At 39.8% G+C, this 19,593-nt stretch overlaps 1 protein-coding gene across 2 annotated transcripts; it reads right to left on the bottom strand.

Moving 5' to 3' along the window:
* Nucleotides 1-579: 579 nt before the first annotated feature.
* On the bottom strand, nt 580-10,613 carry mRpL43 (mitochondrial ribosomal protein L43). 2 transcript variants are annotated; one of them, XM_080279575.1, is made up of 4 exons: nt 10,437-10,613; nt 9,464-9,570; nt 4,255-4,457; nt 580-1,835 (listed from the first exon to the last, which is right to left on the bottom strand). In XM_080279575.1, exons 1-4 carry the CDS (start codon nt 10,577-10,579, stop codon nt 1,731-1,733), a joined length of 558 nt encoding a protein of 185 aa, XP_080135701.1. In that variant the 5' UTR covers nt 10,580-10,613; the 3' UTR covers nt 580-1,730. The 2 variants fall into 2 exon arrangements, with proteins under 2 accessions (XP_080135701.1, XP_080135702.1); XM_080279576.1 differs by having other exon boundaries at nt 580-1,125.
* Between the last annotated feature and the right edge of the window lie 8,980 nt (nt 10,614-19,593).

Here is a 19,593-nt window from a genome sequence, read left to right as displayed (position 1 = left end):
GGGCAATGGAGGTGTGCAGCTGTCTATTGAAAAGGTGGGGGGGGATTAACATTTGTTCTGGCCTAATAAAGATCACTAACCCCATTCAGCTCAACTGATGGCCAAGTCTACTGGAGGGTTAATTAGGGCACTCCAATTGGATTCGGCCTGTGTAGGTTTATATCCAAGGAATGGTTGGGGTTTATTGCTCACATAACATCACTCAGGGATGAGTGAGGCCGGTCACTCTCATCTTAAACGTCAGGACCAACTTGCCTTGGCCCGGGCTCCCATCCTCCTCACGGAGCAACACAGGATTAGATGATGAAAGAATGAATGAATGTTTTTATGTTTTTATTTTCTGGATTTTACTTATATCTTTTATGTATTGCATTGATTATTATTTTCATTAATGAAATTAAAGATTTCTGACGCCTCTGATTTCATTTTTTTATTGCAAACAATATTTCACTGATATACAAAAGGACTGAGGACCGAGAAATTTTTTGAGGACTGGGAGCCCACTTTTCCAAAAGTGTATGTAGAAAATGGGCCTAATACAAACAAAGCACAAATTTTCAAATACTTTAATACAGTACCTAAACAAGTGAACAGAAACGACTGACAGTTCTATTACACTATATACAGAAGTCACAAGTATAACATATCCTCTCTCTCTATCGATCAAAATATAATAGGTCACTGCAGGACTTGACCACCTCTTCAACGGGATAACGTGGAACTTGCTGTTAGAGTTCTGCTTTAGAGAACAAATGCTGTCCTTTTTGTAGTTGTGTGATTTTTAAAGAACACATCAATTGTTATTACTTTTGCTATTACCGTACAATACCCACAAATGGAACATATGGCTTTCTAAAACAGAGAGGGATGTTGACAAGATCCTAAACTCTGATGACCATTTGTGGAACACCCTTGGGAATAAAATTCGCCCAGCCAACAAAACATCAGAAAGTATGGACAATAAGGCAGCAATACAAAACATTTTGTGTTTCACAGATAACAGGATGCTCCAAAGGGATGTCTCCATGTGGTGGTACTGATTTAACCATGTGGTGGTTCTCCCTGACAGTGGTTATGCAAACATTCCTCATCTACCTTCCTTTCCCCTGAATGGAGGATGGCAAACTGCAAAAGAAAGACAACTTCAATCTACAGTCCACTGGGTTCATAGCATGATGTTCCTGTGGCTACAACTACAACAACAACAGCTAATACAATAATGAAAATATCGGGGACAATATTTACTTTATGGACTTGTTTCTATCCTGTATAGGATGATTTGATGCTGCAGTTTGTTAGAAATGTGATTTTAGAAATTAAACTAACCACATCTGTCCCTGCATTAGATACATAATGATGGGGGTGAGGTGTTTTTGGTATGAGATAGGTGCCCTTTGTTGTTACACATGGTGACGTACAGTAATGCCATTTGAATATACTATTACCCCTTTTGGTTTGGTTAGATGAGGCTAGTTTAATATTTAAAAAAAACACGTTTCCAACAACCTTCAACATCAAACTGACCCACACACGACAAATACAAGCTGGTGAAAGAGAAAAATGTTAAAAAAGGAAAAAGTCTGTAAAATAAATAATGACCATTAAAGGGTTTGCCTAGTCCTTCAGGACCTCACTTTTTACCCACTGAGACTAAGGACACCTTTTTCATTGTCTTTTAGCTATTTCAGTTATTTTGTTCAGCTTATGACAGACAAGTGAGGCAGTGCACATCACAATGAGTCCTTGCCCTCGCTCGCCAACCTCTGCTTCTCATACAGTTCAACCAGCTCGTCTGTTGCCGTCTTTTCAGTCTTGTGTGCACATGAGAGTTCCTCCTGAGAAAGAAAAAGTCACCAGCATCATCACTGTTATCATCACCACTACCCAACATTCAAGAGTATTCTCATCATAATCATCCTCTTTTCCCACCAACAGACGGGGTAAGGTAGGGTTCCGAGAGCAAGAAACAACCTGACAGAGAGTTATAAAAAATCAGTCAAATTAAATTGGCCACACTCTCATACACTCATCATTCAAGGCCATGAAATCCTGAGTGAGAGAATGGCTTATAATAGCCTATATAACTCGATCAACAGCATAACACCCACAACATCCCCACCTTCACATGTAACACTTGCATTTGGATACTATACAAGGATATGGAAGGCACCTCAATGTATCTGGCACTTCATATGCATGCAGACTGTGCGTGTACTGTATATATAAATGTATGGATGAAGAATGAGAGGCTGCCTAGGAGTGTACGTGAGTAAGGTTGTGGGGGGGGAGGCGGAGGGGGAGACCAAGGATGAGATAGAAGGAAAGGGTGAAGAAGAATGTGCAAAAGGGCAGTGTGAGCTGAAGAAAGAGCAGCCAGATAGAACGGGATAGGGTGACATGGTGGCACTTCATTTGTGGCCACCTCTTCTGAGATCAAGGTCTGATGAAATAAGTATACCAGTACCAGTAAAAAAATATATGAAGACACAGATAGACATATGGATTGATATGTAAATAAATACAGACATCATCATCATCTGGACCTCCTTTTCCACCCTAGGGCGGGGTGAGGAGTAGCAACATCCAGACAGCTTAAGTTTGCCCAATCCAATAGGCCACACTTCCATTCACTCATCATTCAAACCCCTGGAATCCTGGCTCTATCTGATATGCTAAAAAACTTTCACCACATTCTGCAGCTTCACATAAACGTATCCGATAGAGTCAATCCGGACACTGTCACATTAAAAAGGGGTGCCAAATCCCTGATCATGCACTTCTTCTCATAATGTTCATCCAGCCAGCTCGATTTCTTGTCAGTCAGTCCCCTAGCCTCACCGACTTCCTAACTACTCTTCCTCACACACTCATCCACCATATCCCTCCACCTTCTCCTTGGCCTACCTCACCTCCTCCCTCCTTCAAATTGGCTCAGACATACCTTTTTCACAACTCTATTGTTATCCATTTTCTCCACAGGACCATACCATCTCAGTGCACTCTCTTTGATTCTGGTGTCCACAGACTTCTTCACTCTGCATCTTTCACAAATCACATTACAGTATTTCATATCCTATCCACTCTCTGTACTCCACATACATTCCTTAGCAGTCCCATCTCCACTCAGTCACTCTTGACTTTTCATTTCCATGCCACACCATAGTCTCACATCTATATGTTAAAGAAGGCACTAACAATCCTTCATGTAAGCCTTGCTCAGCTACAACACTCAAGCCTCTGTTTCTTATCAAGGCCTTCATAGCACCAGCTACTTTCCTTCCTTGTGCCATTCTCCTTTCCACTTCTTTTGCAAATTTTCCTCTCTTTTCTATCACTGTGCCCAGATATTTTGAACTCTCTCTCACCAATTAGTCTCTCTCCACTCGCTGTAACATCACACTGGGAGTCACCTCTCTCGATTACCATCACTTTACTCTTTTCTACATTTACTCTCATGGCACAACCAAGTTCTTGTCTAGTACCGTATTTGCAAATAGTACTGCATCATCAGCATAAAACAAATTTGAGATACTCCATCCATCCATCATCATTCATCACCAATGCCATCACCCTCTCCATTACTCGTGTTTTACTTCTCTCATCACTCCATCCATATATATATATATATATATATATATATATATATATATATATTGAACAACCATGGGGACATCACACAACCTTGTCGCACACCCACATTAATCATGAACGAATTGCCCATTTACCATTACACATGGCACACTACCATCATAAAAACTCTTGATGGCACCTAGCAGCTTACCATCTACACCACACATGCGCAAAAGATTTCACAATCCTTCTCTATCTACTTTGTCATATGCTTTTTCTAGATCCATAAATGCTATAAACACCTTATAGTCCTTCTCACAAGCCTCCTCCACTATCTGTTTCACTGCAAATATTTGACCCATGCATCCTCTGTCACTCCAAATGCCACCCTGTTCATCACTCACTAGGACTTCTGATATCTCTCTTACTTTCTCCATAATAATTCTTCCATATACCTTCCCTAGAACACTCAATAAACTTATGCCATGATAATTCCTGCACTCACTACATTCACCCTTATTTTTGTACAGGTGTACAATCACAGCCTTTTACCACTATGCTGGCACAGTTAAATACAGACACAGATATAAAAACACAGAAAGACAGATAAAACGGCAAACAGAAAGATGTATATGTTAAAGGTACCATACCATTAACCTAAATACCACCCACTCCAATACTCACATTTGGATAGTCTACAAGGTTTAGGGCTGGATCTCTATGTAACCACGGGGTCCACACCCCCTGTATGGATGGATGGTCTGTGTGTTGGTATTTACGCAGCCGCTCTGTTGGGTACCCAGACCGACCCCTGAGGTACTCCACCCAGCGCCTTATGTCGTCCTGCGACATCTTGTGGGTCGATATGTAATCACTGCCTCCATTCACTGCAAATGCATTTAAACTGATGGACAGGCAGATACATATAGATATAGATAGGGATTAAAAAAAAAAAAAAAAAAACAGATAGCTACACTGACTGATAGATGGATAGGCCGAGATAAAAATGGTTGATACATATACAGTATCTTGACAGACAGATCAACAGATTATATGGGTCAATCTAAGGATGCTGCCAGGCTATACAATCATCCCTCCTCTCCCTCCCCTTCCCATAAAATGAGAAGGGTGGAGTGCAGGAAAAAGGCAACATTTTTGCATCCAGATGACCCTGGGCACCACCACCACCACCACCACAACCCCTGGTTTTCACACTGAGTCTTTTATACCACACTTCAATACAGTACGCCTGGCTATTTACTTACTTCTCCCACAACTAATCCTTGGTTTCACAACCACGTTCACTTTTCATTATCAATAAAGTTTATTTTAAAATACTGTATATGAAAATATCACACATCAGTTACCGTGAACCGGGGTGACTTCGTACGATTTTGAAGGTTTTTTCATCCTGACACAATTTATTTTGGCCAAAATACTGATGTTAAGTATTACATACGTACGTGAGCCAATAACCTGTAAGCATCTACGAGCTAGATAATCTCAGAATCTCCATCTAGACGTAGTAAAATATTTTATAGGTGTCCGAGGTCACCCCGGACTGGGGAGACTTCGGACTGCCTTGGGGTGACCCCGGACACTCATTAGAAATGCACTGAAATGGGCCCCTAGTAGCTCAGATGAATGTTTGGACAGTTCTGGGGAGTCTTCGGACACTGCGCGACTTTTAAAAAAATTGCTGAAAAAAATACAAAAAAATACAGAACAATTACAAGTAAATAGTAGTGATATATAGCAAAAATAGATGAAAAAATAAATTTTCCATTGACTTACAACCCCAGTTTAGTTGATTATACATATACATTATAGGGAGTACATTCCCACGCTATGCGCAGGTTAAAGGCACGATTGTGACTGACTGACCAGACGGTTTAAAGCGTGCCGGCTATTTAAATGCCTAATTAAAGGGAACTTGGAATGGAGGAACATAAGATAGGGAAGGAAAGAGCTAAAGAGTGAAGGAGCTTGGGAAGGAGAAACAGGAGGAGTCAGGAATGGAAGGGGGGAGTAGATGAGGAATAAGAGGAGGGAGTGGAGACGAACTATAAGGATATCATACCGGTACCGTACGATATGGTAACTTAAATAATGTGTGTTCTCACATTGCACAAAATCAATTAAACTAAATAATATCTCTTCTCAGACTAGAAATGTGACATAAATACGGTACATTCCCACGCTATGCGCAGGTTTAAAGGCACGATTGTGACTGACTGACCGGACGGTTTAAAGCGTGCCGGCTATTTAAATGCCTAATTAAAGGGAACTTGGAATGGAGGAACAGAAGATAGGGAAGGAAAGAGCTAAAGAGTGAAGGAGCTTCGGAAGGAATGAGAGAAGGAGCTTGGGAAGGAGAAACAGGAGGAGTTAGGAATGGAAGGGGGGAGTAGATGAGGAACAAGAGGAGGGAGTGGGGACAAACTATAAGGATATCATACCGGTACCATATGGTAACTTAAATAATATGTGTTCTCACATTGCACAAAACCAATTAAACTAAATAATATCTCTTCTCATACTAGAAATGTGACATAAATACCGGTACAGAACGAATGCCATTCTATGAGATCACAGTGACTTACTGGGGCCATGAATTAACATAAAGATTGAAAATCATATCTTCTCCTTTTTCAAGAACAGACTAGAAATATGACAAGAATAAGGCACAATAACTAGAAATATTACAACAAAGTGAACAACTGGAATTCTAAGAGATCACACAATGACTTACTGTGGCCATGAGGTAACATCTAGATCAAAAATCATACGTTCTCGTTTGTCCAGGATTGGCTCCTGTAAGTACATTACTATGTCTGACTCGTCTATGGCACACATTTCATCACCTGGAACATTAGAAGTTACAAACACATTATCTGTACCTCTTACATGTTTTAAGAACCTAACTTTCAATGTTTGTACATCAATGACAGTAGCAACAAAATACTTCCTCCTCTTTCCTGTCTTATCTGAAAGTTGTACAATCACCCAGTCATGTAGCTTAGGATTACGTGTTGGCCCTACATCTGTCTCTGCTGTCTCAGTTGTAGTTCTGGTACCAGTACTTGTTACTGTTGCTTGCGTCATAGCTGTCCCATCAGTGCTGGTACTTGCCTCTAATTCTTGTGTCTCAAGTGTCCCATCATTACTTGCCCCTGCTGCTTCAGGAGAATCTTCTTCTGCTTGATTCACTGGCTGTATTTGCAGGTCCTCACCATCCATATCTATGATAGGGAGCTCTACTTCACTAAGTATTGCAGCAGTACCGGTACCAGTACTGGATGACTCAGAATCTGTGCTTACAGTTCCCTCTTCTCTCATTTTCCTTAGTCGTTTAGCTGTTACACTCTTGCCTGCAGGCACTTTTAGTTTCCTCTTCCTCTGGCATGATTGCTTCTTTCCATATCGCATTTCCGATAGAACACTGACCAATGACTCATCAAAATGTGATGCAAAATCACTACCGGTGGTAATACTGGCACTTGAATTTCTTGCAGGTACATGTGGGGTTGTTGCATAACCCGAGGTAGATGCTTGAGATGAGGCATTGGTACTGGTACCGGTATCAGTGTTAATCTCTGAAGTAACAGTGGTACCGGTATCAGTACTGGAATCAGTGTGTTGTGGTAGACGAGCTAGTACCTCCTGTCGGTTAAGTGGCGTTATCCCACACTTGCGAAAGCCATTCATGATATTCTTCATAATATTATCACTTATTCTATTGAGCAGTTGTCCTAGAAGCTTTGGGAACTCTGATTTTGGAAGGGATACACTTCTTCTTCCAATACTTGATGTTTTGAATTCACTTAGAATTTTACGCCAATGAGTTTTCACTGCACGGAAGACAGCAACATCTAAGGGTTGGGTGAGATGTGTAGAATTGGCGGCAATAAAACAAAATCAATGTTGTGCTCCTCACAAGCTTCCACAACAGACAGAGAAAGGTGGCTAGCTAAATTATCCCCTATGAACACTACTTTGCCGTCCTGACGTTTTGCATGAGGTAATCCAACTTTAAAGAACCAGTCCTCAAACGTATTACTGTCGAACCACCCGCTCTCTGTCCTGTTGTATCGCACATTTGAAGGGCCACCTTCTGTCCAAGTGTTGTACAAGTTTACTGCCTTGTACACCACATATGGTGGAAGCATCTTTCCAGATCCGGAACAAGAGAACATGATGGAGATGTTGGATTTTGTGTGGTTCATTACCCTCTCTGGATATCTGGTACCTCGGCGAACTAAGATTTTCTTGTTTCCTGGGTCATCAGAGAGATTGGTTTCATCATAGTTAATGATGTTACTAGGAGGCACATCTTTCAGTGTTTTTTCAAGATTATCAAAATATTGATTGATTTCAATTGGACCGACTTTAGCACGTGCAACTTTAATATTCTGAGATACCCTCTGAGCCAGTTTGTTTTTGTGGCGCAACAGAAAACACGAACTCCAATCAGTTCCAGGAAGATTGTTCTTGAAGCGGTTCCACAGTAATCCCACGTTCGTCTAAGTAGCACTTTATTAACATTCGCAGTTCAAAAGTGTCAATAGGCAGACCCCATTCTCCCAGTGTAATGACTCGGTTCACAATATGTAGTTCTTCTTCTGGAGTAAAGACAGTTTGTCCACCTGGTTTTTTTACATGTTTCTTTGTCATATAGTCATGTAAAGTACTTTTAGAAACATCATATTTCTTAGCAGCCTGTCTGACACTTAACTTTCCATCACGTACGTCTGCACTAGCACACTCTAAAAGGCTGCCACGGCGTTCCACCGTATAGTGTCTTCTACCATCACTGGTAGATACACTCACTCTCTTGTAATTTCGAGGCATTGTGGCTTAGTTCATCTCACACATCATCTGTTATATAAATGCAAAAACAAAGATAAGCATGCAGACTATGTACATTGTACAAAATATGTTTTATTACATATAAAAAAGCAAATTAGATATGCTGTCTGACCTCAGCCCTTTAAATATCCATTGTCCGAAGTCACCCCTTTAAATCCCAAAAATGCGTACACATTCACTCATGTCATGTTTACATACATTTAAATTGCAGATTTTAACCCTTTCTCTGTTCCAATCTTCAAGTTAGACGTTAAAGTAAACCTCTAAATGTGTATAAGCGTGCGGTTTGTTATGATTCGTTCACACCAGACCAAGTTTTCCCGTTTTCATTTTTTCACCAAAAAATAGCATTGCCTTTATTACAATATATTCACCAGTGGAAAATAATATTTTAAAAAGATAATTATACATAACATTTTACAAAACCTATGGAACATTATCCAGTTTAAAGATATGCGATATCTTTCTTCGTTTAGCAGCTGCGTAGCATTTAATCTTTTTATGCAAATTTCGTCCGAAGCCACCCCGTGTCCGAATTCACCCCGGTTCACGGTACCTGGCTGAGAGAATATATTTTTTAGGAAGTGAAATGAATAACACCTCTACAAAATTCCTGAAATCTTTCCAATTTTAAAATAATGAAAGTATTATAGACTAAACATTCTTAACATAAAAAGCCTTATGATTCAAAATTCTTTAAAAGAAAGAAAAGAGACGACTGTAAGAATGATGGAATACAGTGGTGAAAGAGGAGTGAGAGTGGCGGAGGGATGACAGTGGGGAAGCAGAGTGAAAGAGAGGAAGACAAATGAGTGGGAAGAAGGAAGGGAGGGTGAAGAAGGAAGGAAAAAGTGAATGAGGGTTGGGGAGCGGACAGGGAGAGGAAAAGAGGAACAGACGGGAGCAAGAGTAACGGCAAAGGGAGGGAGAAGAGAGAATGAGAAAGTAGGGGAGGATAGGAGTTGAACCAGAGATACAGCACAATGATGATAAATTTAGTGATGCAGCCTAGAGTCCTGCGTACAATACTCAGCCTTAAGGCACGGTGACCGGTGTCGTCGGGGCTTGACGTAAACAACGACGCCAGGGTTCTCTCGGGCAAAATCCACCAGATCCTTCTCAATGAACTCCCTGAAATAAAACAAAGACAGTTAGTGTGATAGTTAGGTTGCTAGTTCGTGAGAGCGAGCGAGTGAGTGAGTGAGTTACCGGCAGCTTAGCTGGTCAGTTAGTTAATTAGTTATATCCTCAGGTTCATCTCAAACATGAACCTGATGGACTTCAGACTTAAACTGCCCTCCTCCTGCAGTCCACCATCCTCTTGGTGTGGATAAGGATGGGGTTGAGGGATATTTGTATTTGAACGCAGTTGAGTCAGCCAGTTATACCAGTACCGGTACTGTATATGTGCCACCACATGAAGGCATCCCTATCCATCACCAACACCAGTACAATATTTACTTTGGGGGGCTCTTTTCTTATTTTTTTTTAATTTACATTTTTCACGTTACCTCATCCAACTGGGGGGAGGGGGAGGTTCATGACTTTTTCATTGCAAATAATTTAGTATTTAATTTCGAAATGAGGACGGAATTATTCAGCTCCTAAATCCATCTGCTACTGTAGTTATGTTAAAATGGCCTAAACTTTGTCTCTACATTAAAACGATCTTACCTAACCTCTCCTCACTAGTCTAACCCAACCTGACTCTGACTAGGGCACGCTAAACACTACACTACTGTACAATGTGCCAATGCTTCACCATTACTAAATTTCAATAAGCACCGCCAGCTGATGGCTGTTAAGTAAACTACTGGCAACGTTTCGAGGCTATATACCGTAGAATCCCCAGTACTTGCCAAAAAATACGGTAACTGTTTATCACAGTTGTTCATATAATTACAAGTAAACTAAATTTTCAAAGTATCAGTGGAGAAAGGTTCCATAAAATCATTAAATAACCCTGCAAGTAATACTAAAAGTTGATCCATTTGTACCTCATTCCATGGCTGCCTCCATGAGTTTTACAGAACTTGAAGGTTATTCTCTGTAACTGCTGAACGTAGCGGCCAATCCCATTCTGCAGCGGTGCCTTCACGAAAGACGAACCCCAAAATAAGTTCCATGTGACGTTGGACATAATTTGAAGGAAAGGGAAGCCAAGGATTCCTTACTCAGCTGTTCAGACACAGTTGCCATATTCAAAAACCGAAAAATAGCTAAACTTGCTAAACAACATCCAGAAAATCACCAGGAAAATGTTATAATATTTAAGATATCACTGAAACACTCAGTAATTCATTTTATTAGAGTGTCCCTAAAACGCTGCAAAGTTGAACATTATTGCAAAGCAGAGGTTAAAATATCTAGCCAACGAAATGCTATCTTTGCAACTATTATTGGCTGATTGATTGAAATGTTTCTGTAAGGGAAGTACTTGAAATTCATTTAATATATCTATTCTTTTTATTACCCAGTAATTATTTGGCTGAAGATATTCATTCGTCCCTTAGTCCATTTAGCACATTCAGTTCAGCTTCCTTGGGCCAACGCGTGTATCTCTCTTGTCCCTATTGTTGCTCAAAGGTAAATTGGAGCTTTGCGAAAATTATTTCTTGCCTCAATGACCCTAGTGTGGGCAATCAACATGAATATCAAGCATTCTTCATCGCAAAAATTGAGAAAAAACATTAACTGGCAAGTCACCAGATCCCATGTTGCCATCTACAGCTTATACCTTTTATTTATCGCTCCGTAGGCAATTTTTTTTTACATTTTCCTCAAATTTGACTTAATACTATGGTACAAGGGGTCATCTTTAACTAAAGAAGGGAGAATTTGCATACTTTCCCCTAAAAAAATAGAGAAAAAAATCATTAACTAGTCACATCTCGGTGGAGGCCGCAGAAGGCGCCAATGTTTACAAGCACCAGACACGTGGATTTATCGAGGATTCCTGTTTATTACTCAGTAAGTGAGGGTTTTTTACATTTATTACATTTTAAGACTAGTATTATGGATCAGGAAGCAATTTGCGTTATTTTGGACTATTTAAGGGGAATCATTACGTACTTCCTTCACTGGAATGGGTTTATCTACCTTATCGCAATTTTTTTGTGGGAGACGAGTATGGATTTCCGCATACACATGTATCATTACAGTTATTTGCATTTGACCTCTGCTGCGAGAGAAAAGAAATATGGAGAGAATGAACATTTGTAATTGTACTTGCATCCTTCATACTGTGAGTAGCTACTACTGGTAACTAAATTTACCTGCTTCAATAGGTATATTTCTTTTATTTTTTTCACCACAGGTGCCAGGTAACAGTTATTGCTTTGTTTCCATTGTCTTATTTTTAGTTATGTCCTATTCTAGAAGACATAGTTTTTACTTTGAGTTTTTGGATATTTATAATATGACCTGCAGAGTTCTCAGTGATTTTGAGTTGTGGTTGCTGCCACATTTTTGTCATTCTTTTCCTGAGTTTCATATTATTAATTATGGTAGTATTTGATGTAGTTGTTGTTGTTTTTTAAGTTCATAACAGTCTAGCACTTTTAATCCCTTGAATGCAGGGACTCTGTAAGCACAGGTCTTTATTTTGTCAATGATTCCAGGTTTTTCTGATGTTTTTTTTTTTGTGTGTGTTTTGATTGATTTTGATGCTGATACATACTGAAAACACTGGTAGGCTTGATTATTCATCAGCTGTTATACAGAATCCAGTGATACGTGCCTTATTTTATTCACCTGATTTAACTTATGGGAGAGTTTTTACTCTGCAGGGGTTAGATGTATCCTCCAGAGCTGGTGGTGCTGCCTGAGGTGAATATAATTGGCTTGTATAGGCATGAAATCAAACAAGACCTGGTGGTTTTCATTTGACAAAGATTCATAACTTAATAGCTGGTGGCCATGTGCAGTAAGGTTCAAGGTTAAATTTGACTAGTAATCAAGGAGACTCATGCCTGCCCTATAATTAAGGCTCATCAAATTTAATGTAACCATTTCTTGATACTATATTTGAGTTGAGAGTGGTTTGGTATACCATACATCACATGCCACCACCTACTGCACTAACACCCACCATCCATACTGAATACAGTACATGCTCAGGGTGTCTCATACAAGACTGGTGTATTGGTATTGGTATTAGTGGGGGTATTTTTATGACATTGTCAGGTCTTCTGGTAGATCAGCAAAGTCTGCTTTGTGAAATTCAAATTCTTTATGGTAATAGTTCCTTGCCTCAGCAGGGATTCAAACCTGGCTCCATTACCCTCATTACATTCATGACATTCCACTCATTTCTCCTCAACCAGCACACCCACACCACCTTACCCATCTACACTACCCTGCCAGAATAGCTTATTATCATTATTTTCTGTCATGTTGTGCAGGTTTTGACACCAGTGGAAGATATGGGTGAGTATCGGTACATGGGAGCTTTGAGCTGCAGTGCCAGTCCTGTGTCAGTGCACTGGTTCCAGCACAAGAAGAGAGGCAAACCGCTGATTGCCATGCGTGCAAACATCTTTTGCAACAATATATGCGTCCAGGAGATGGCCAGGGAGGTGGCTGAACACTTCCTCCATGCTGCCTCAGGTTTTACGGCCACCAGGGTCCACCCCACTTATCAGAACTTTGATTACGCTGTCACAATCACGAATGGCTGTGACAGTGAGTGGATGGTGGAGTGCAACGCCTATCTCCCCAGCTTCCAGGCACAGTTCTTTGGGCTCGTAATTGACTACAATGAGAACACCAGCTCATATGTAGTAGTCAGTGGGCTTTTTGGCTTCTCAGTTCCCTCATCGTATTTCAGGGGCACAGGGATTCAACCCAGGGATGCTGCTTCGGGCCTCACATGCGTCAGATACACGGCCACATCCTCCATCAACCAAATGGGTCTCTTTGGCCTGACCAAGATGCAAGTTGTGTATAGAGTCAAACAGTCACGTCTCAATTGTAATTCAAGCCCCCAAGCCAAAGGACTGGGAATTGGCAGCATCCCCAACACCCCCAGTTGCCCTGTGTCGGGTTCTGTGATGGTGCTGTTCAAGCTACCAGTGCGTCCAGTCCCTCCACAGTCAACAGTCTTCAACGGGGAGACATTTTACAACCAAGGTTATGGCCAGCAGTGTCCCCCTCGTGGTGTCGGCATACCACCATTCATCCCTCCACCTGCACCAGACCTGTATTACTCCTACACTAAACTTGTGTCTCCCCAGACTCCCTACAGCACATGGCAGCCTCAGCCACTTAGGAACATGTGGCCCAATAACATCACACAGCCAGGCCCAGCTATACAGAGAAGCATGCATACTGGACAGCAAGGCATAAATGGGTGGGGATGTTCATTTGGACAGCCCATGACCAACCCTGCCATGGAAGCTTGGAAATATAACATCCCACAGGCTTGCATAGACCTGTGGGGGTACACATTAGCATACGCAACTGTTGGTGCATGGAAGTATTTACTCTCTCAGCCTTACATGTACTGCAGTTGTAATCAGCGTGGCTCGCACCCTCCACGCACAGAACCCGGGATGGGGCAAGCCAGACAAGTTAGTCAGGATAATCGCTTTGACAGTTTAGATGCCAGAATGTCAGGCCTGTCCCTGAAGGAGCAGGATAAACCACTGAGTAACTATCACAACAAAATGCCCAGCCTGACACATGAAGAACTTGCAGCTCTTACACCAACGATCAGCACTGAAGACAGATTCAAACCGGTTGTCACAGCTGGACTGGAGTCTGTCCCTGATGAGTATGCAACCAATATTTAACTCAAATTCTGGGTGCGTCTGTTTTATTCTTGCCATCACCTGTACTTTTATTATGCTTACTTTGCCAAATAAATGCCATCTCTCCATCTTGAATGCTGAGTTGCAGTAATGGATGAACAATTATGATGCTGGTCATGAAAGAGTGCTCTGAAAAGGATACAAAACTGTGGTAGTATTGTCTTAGTCTACCAATGAACAACCTGAAATTAGTTGCAAAAGGACAAAAATTTGAGCCAAAATAGAGTACCCAGTACATAGAGTATAGCAATTTTATTCAGCTTAGGACTGACTTTTGAACTGGATGGGTCAGATATAGCGCTGCATTACTAGTAAAGTTGTTGCGACCCAGGATTATCTTCAACTTGAATCCAGTGGATGGCAGCCTGAAGTTGCCCTTCTACAATCCTCTATCCTTTTTTGGGGGGATAGGGAAGTACTTGAGGGACATTTGCATAACCCAGTTATATCAATGCCACTGCTGAAAGGCATCCTTTTGCCTCACCTGATATAGTCTTAATACTTTACAGTATATCCTTTCAGTACAAGCCTCTCCCAAGCTGAATAAAATTGTCTGGAAACATCAAGGATAAACCAAAAGACCAACAGTGGATTCAAGGGTTAAATAATCAAGTGCATTCCACCAAAGTCTAATAGGCCACGAAAGCAGCACTGGAGTTTTTAGTCTTCAAAGTAGGAGGGGGAGGCCAAGGAGGGATGATGTGAGTCAGAGAGATGGCTATATGGATGAGGGTGGTGTGAGTTGGGGGATTGCAGCTTGTTGGCAAAGGGCAGGGTGACATGGAGGTGATAGGCAAGTGGAGGGGTATATATAACTAAAAGAGAGTTGTGTGAGTTAAGAGAGAGGGCAGCTTGATCATGGAGGATAGGGTAACATGGAAGCAGTTTGTACCCACTCTCTCTCTGGGAATAAAGCATCTGTCTGTAGAAAGATAGATTAATCAAAATACAGGTTTTAGTTTAAACAGTCACCATTATGTTCACTGATTTTACCAAGTGTTTTTCACTAAATTTTTGTTAACATGTGCTTTTTCCTGTTGTTCTTTTCATTTACTGTATTTAATGTAGGAATCTGTTGTTCCATCATATTTTCCATGTATATTTCTGATAATGTTGTATTATTTGATCATTATTTCTCTTATATAATTTTGATGATTCTGTTGTCTATCTATCTATTTATCAATTGCCAGATCCCTTAATCCCATACGGGGTCACTCAGTTGTAATTTCTGTATGATAAAAGCATTAACTAAAATAACACTAATATACCCTATGTCATCTAAAGTATCTCGTCTGCAAGTCATGTAGTATTACGCTGATAATATACAATGATGAAGTAAGATGAGACTGGCTGTTATTTTCTGGTGTTTTATATCTGTTGTTTAAAATGCCTGAATGCCTTATGATTATATAATGCTAGTTTTGAAAATTAAGGTAACCAATCCTCACACCCCCACACCTAACACAGTGTAATACTGTGTGGGGTTGGGCCACAAAACTGATGTTCAGAGGGAGGAAATACACCCACATAATATACAGTACACCCTTGTTGTACAGTTGCTTGGTTTATCATAATTCGTTTATGTGATCAGTAAGAATTTAGGACTTTTTTCATATTACTTTTTATTTTTTTCACTTATGCAGTCATTGTGATATTTGATGTCTTATTACTGTACTGTGTATGATTTTCCCGCATACATGCCGTATGTGATTTCTCATTATATGATCGTGTTTTCCCCCCGTATGCATGACTTCTTGTTTTATATTATATATAATGTATAATATATACGGGTATACCCTAGTATATGATTCCCCTTGATGCGATACTCCACATTAGCAATGTAAAAAATTAACACCCTTCCCTGTCTAGTGATGGCCAGTCCCTTGTTATGTTTTTTTTTTTTTTTTTCCCAATTTTGATGATATTTCAGACTTAAATTTTTTGTTTAGGCTGATTTATAAACTGTTTTAGTAATAGGTGGGATGAACAGTGTCATTTTGGGGTACTGTTTACTCTTATTTTTTCCAGACATTTTTGATGATTTTCAGATATTATTTTTGGGTTTAGGTGAGTTATAAACTGCTTTTAGGCATAGTTTAGCATTTTTTAAAGTTATAAGAGGGTTTAGGTGAGCTAGAAATCTGGTTCTGGACTCATTTGGGTGAGTTTAGGACTTGGTTGTGGGGGGGGGGGGTGAATCCCAGGCCTCCCAAACAAATCCCTACACTTTCTGTTATAATGTCCCCATTTAACAATACCCCGGCTCAACATTGGGTTTTCCCAGACACATCTCATTGTTACAGCAGTGACGACCTGTATATATACTGTAGTATGAAGAAAATATATATATATATATATATATAGTTTATATAGTCATTTCAGTGCTAAATTCATTACACGATTGGTCTTCAAAAATGGATCTCAGTCTTAAAATGACACGTTAAACTGATATTGTGTTTTTGTGATGATATAGTAGTTTAGTTTGTATGTGGTTACTATACAGCATGACCTTGATTTACAATTAGGATACACTTGAAGAAATCCATTGTGTAAGAATTCATTTTACATCATCAGTTATAACTTGGGTTGAATGGGGATATATTTTTAGCCAAGAGTCACCTAACCAGCAAAGTCCAAAAACAAGCTTCCAATTCACCTGAACTGGTTGTTATTTCACTTCACTGTCCATCATTTGCTGCTTACTGCCCCAAAACAAGTCTAAAATTTAGTTTCCAACTCACCCAAGTTGGTAGTCCCTTCACTTAATCTGCTGCTTTAGTTCCAGCACCACTCTACTGTCCCATCACTGACACTAACACATCCAGTAATGACTGAGTTTAGAGGCCATCTCACAACAAACACATGACTGTAAGCTTCTGTGTCGGTATCGTATCAGTGATTCATCGTATACCGGTTCTTCATAAAAATGTGGGTCTGGTTTATAATTCTTCCCTCTGAACACTACATGATCCTGTGAAATTAAGACAACTAGTACCTGCTGTGTTGTACAACACTTTGTATTTTGTTACTGGTATAATGTACCTGTGATTAGACTGTGGATAACATACCTATAGGCCATATTCAAGGTGCCATAAAAGGCTTTGTACCATCTTTAATAATAATAACCATCATCATCACCCAGATCTCCTTTCCCACCCTAGGGCAGGGTGAGTAGTAGCAATGTCCTGACAGCCCAAGTTTCCCCAGTTCTCTAATAATAATAATAATAATAATAATAACAGTACAGTAAGACTTCGATATAACCGACTTCAATAGACTGGAATTCGCTTTTATCGAAATCGAGGAGCTAACGGACTAAATTCCTTTATATCGGAAAAAGTCCCATAAAGCCAGAAGCAGTCCGGACTACCTGACCACTTCAGCTATGTTCACCACAATAAGGTTGATAAAAGACATGTCTATCAGTGTACAGTACAGTATTATCATATATATTATACCATTTGATCATTGTAGTGAAGGTATAATACAATACAGTACTGCAGTGGTGGTGTAAACAGTTTAAAAACCATTGGTGCAATCCGGACTAAGGTCTGATATATCAGACAAAGTCGGATTAGCAGGGGGAAGTCTGGAAGTCGCTTTTATTGGATTTCGCTTTTTTCAGAATGGTTTGAGCCCCAATTAGTCCACTATAGTGAGGTCTTATCGTAATAATAATCTGGTCTTTTATGAAAAGCATATTATACCTTCTTATCATTATCTAGAGTGGTGAAGCAAACTGTGTCACTATTAAAACAATATAAGTAACCAAAGATTGTATCAGGGTGCAGTATGCTTGGTTATTACTAAGGCATGGTGGTAGGAAGTCTCGTACACCTCCTAGAATAGGGTTGGAGGTCACAGTGCATGTTCTCCTTTATGCCAGTGGTGTACTAAAGAAATAATAATGTGTATCTTAAGTATAGCTATATCACATTGTTATTTAATTAGTGACAGCACAGAGTGTAGTGTAGTACTGTATTATAAGAGGCTTCACTGTGCCTTATATTTACTCTTATAAAGCAGAATTATCATTAAGTATTGAACATGGATGTGATTCTGATAACTGTGAAATATCCACATATCCATTGCATAATTTAAATCATCATTATTAACTTCATCCAATAGGCATGTCTTTCATATATAGGTGCTTAATTTGATGATAATTATTCCCAAATTAGTTCTTTGTTTCAGTGTGATGACTTGAAAAATTAAGTATTTTATTTGATTGCTGTTGTTGCCAAGATAATTGGTTCATTTGAATATGATCATTACTGAAATAGAGTAATTTTATTTAATTAGTTATTGTCAACTTATGTGCCTGATTTAATTATGGCTAATATTGAGAAAGTGCTTCATTTGATTATAAGTCAATGTCAAATTAAACTTCATTAACTTATGATCATTAACTTATGATAATTATTCAAGTAAAATAAGTGTTCAAAGCCTAGTGCTGTGTTCCTATATTATAAATATTAAACTTCCTTTACTTATGATAATTATTTGAGTAAAGTAAGTGTTCAAAGGCCAGTGCTATGTTCCTATATTATAAATATTAAATTTCATTTATGTATGATAATTATTTGAGTAAAATAAGTGTTCAAAGGCCAGTGCTGTGTTCCTATATTATAAATACACCCGTTATACAAGTGCTTATTAGTCAGTAAGAATTTAGCCCCTTTTTTTTTCATTTCACGGTTGTTTTTGCTTATAGCCACTACAGCAAAAAAAATATGCAATTGATTTCCAAAAATGTATCCATCCATCTGCCATCTAATCCAGTGTTGCCTCATGAGGAGCATAGGAGCCTGGGCTAGGCAAGTTGGTTCTGTCATTAAAGATAAGAGTGACCAGCATCACTCATCCCTGAGTATCCCAGTTGTAAAATGCGGGTGTGCTGTATGCAGATGTCTCGTGGAGTTGTGTTTGTGAACAGTGATGTGTTTTTATTCAACTCTGATGGTGGTAGGTTGGGACTCTAACCATCCACTCACTTGATGTAGTGCTGCTTTGGGTGTCTGCCCTTTCCTCATTTTCCCTCCTTCCTCTTCTGTCTTTCTTTCATTAATTCCTCTTCCTTCTGCCTATGGGTGACTTTACACTCCCTCTTCTGTCTTTCTTTCCTTCATTTTTTTCTCTTCTTTCTGCCTATGGGTAACTCTACACTGATTGACATGCCAACTTGTTTCCTGTACACCAGGAAACCATTTACTACGCTCGGTGGTAACCATATAACCAAATTATGGCGCTTGGTGGTTTAGTGGGTAATTGAGGCGCTCCAGTCGGATTAAGCCTGTGAAGGTTTATATCTAAGGGGTGGTTGGGGTTTATTGCTCACATAATG

This window comes from Coenobita brevimanus, chromosome 79, assembly GCF_032717465.1.
Source record: "Coenobita brevimanus isolate Jiangsu-jjx chromosome 79, ASM3271746v2, whole genome shotgun sequence".
In the NCBI taxonomy this organism is placed as follows: domain Eukaryota; kingdom Metazoa; phylum Arthropoda; class Malacostraca; order Decapoda; family Coenobitidae; genus Coenobita; species Coenobita brevimanus.
Note: the sequence above shows the minus strand (reverse complement) of the source record. Positions and strands in the feature narration are given on the sequence as shown.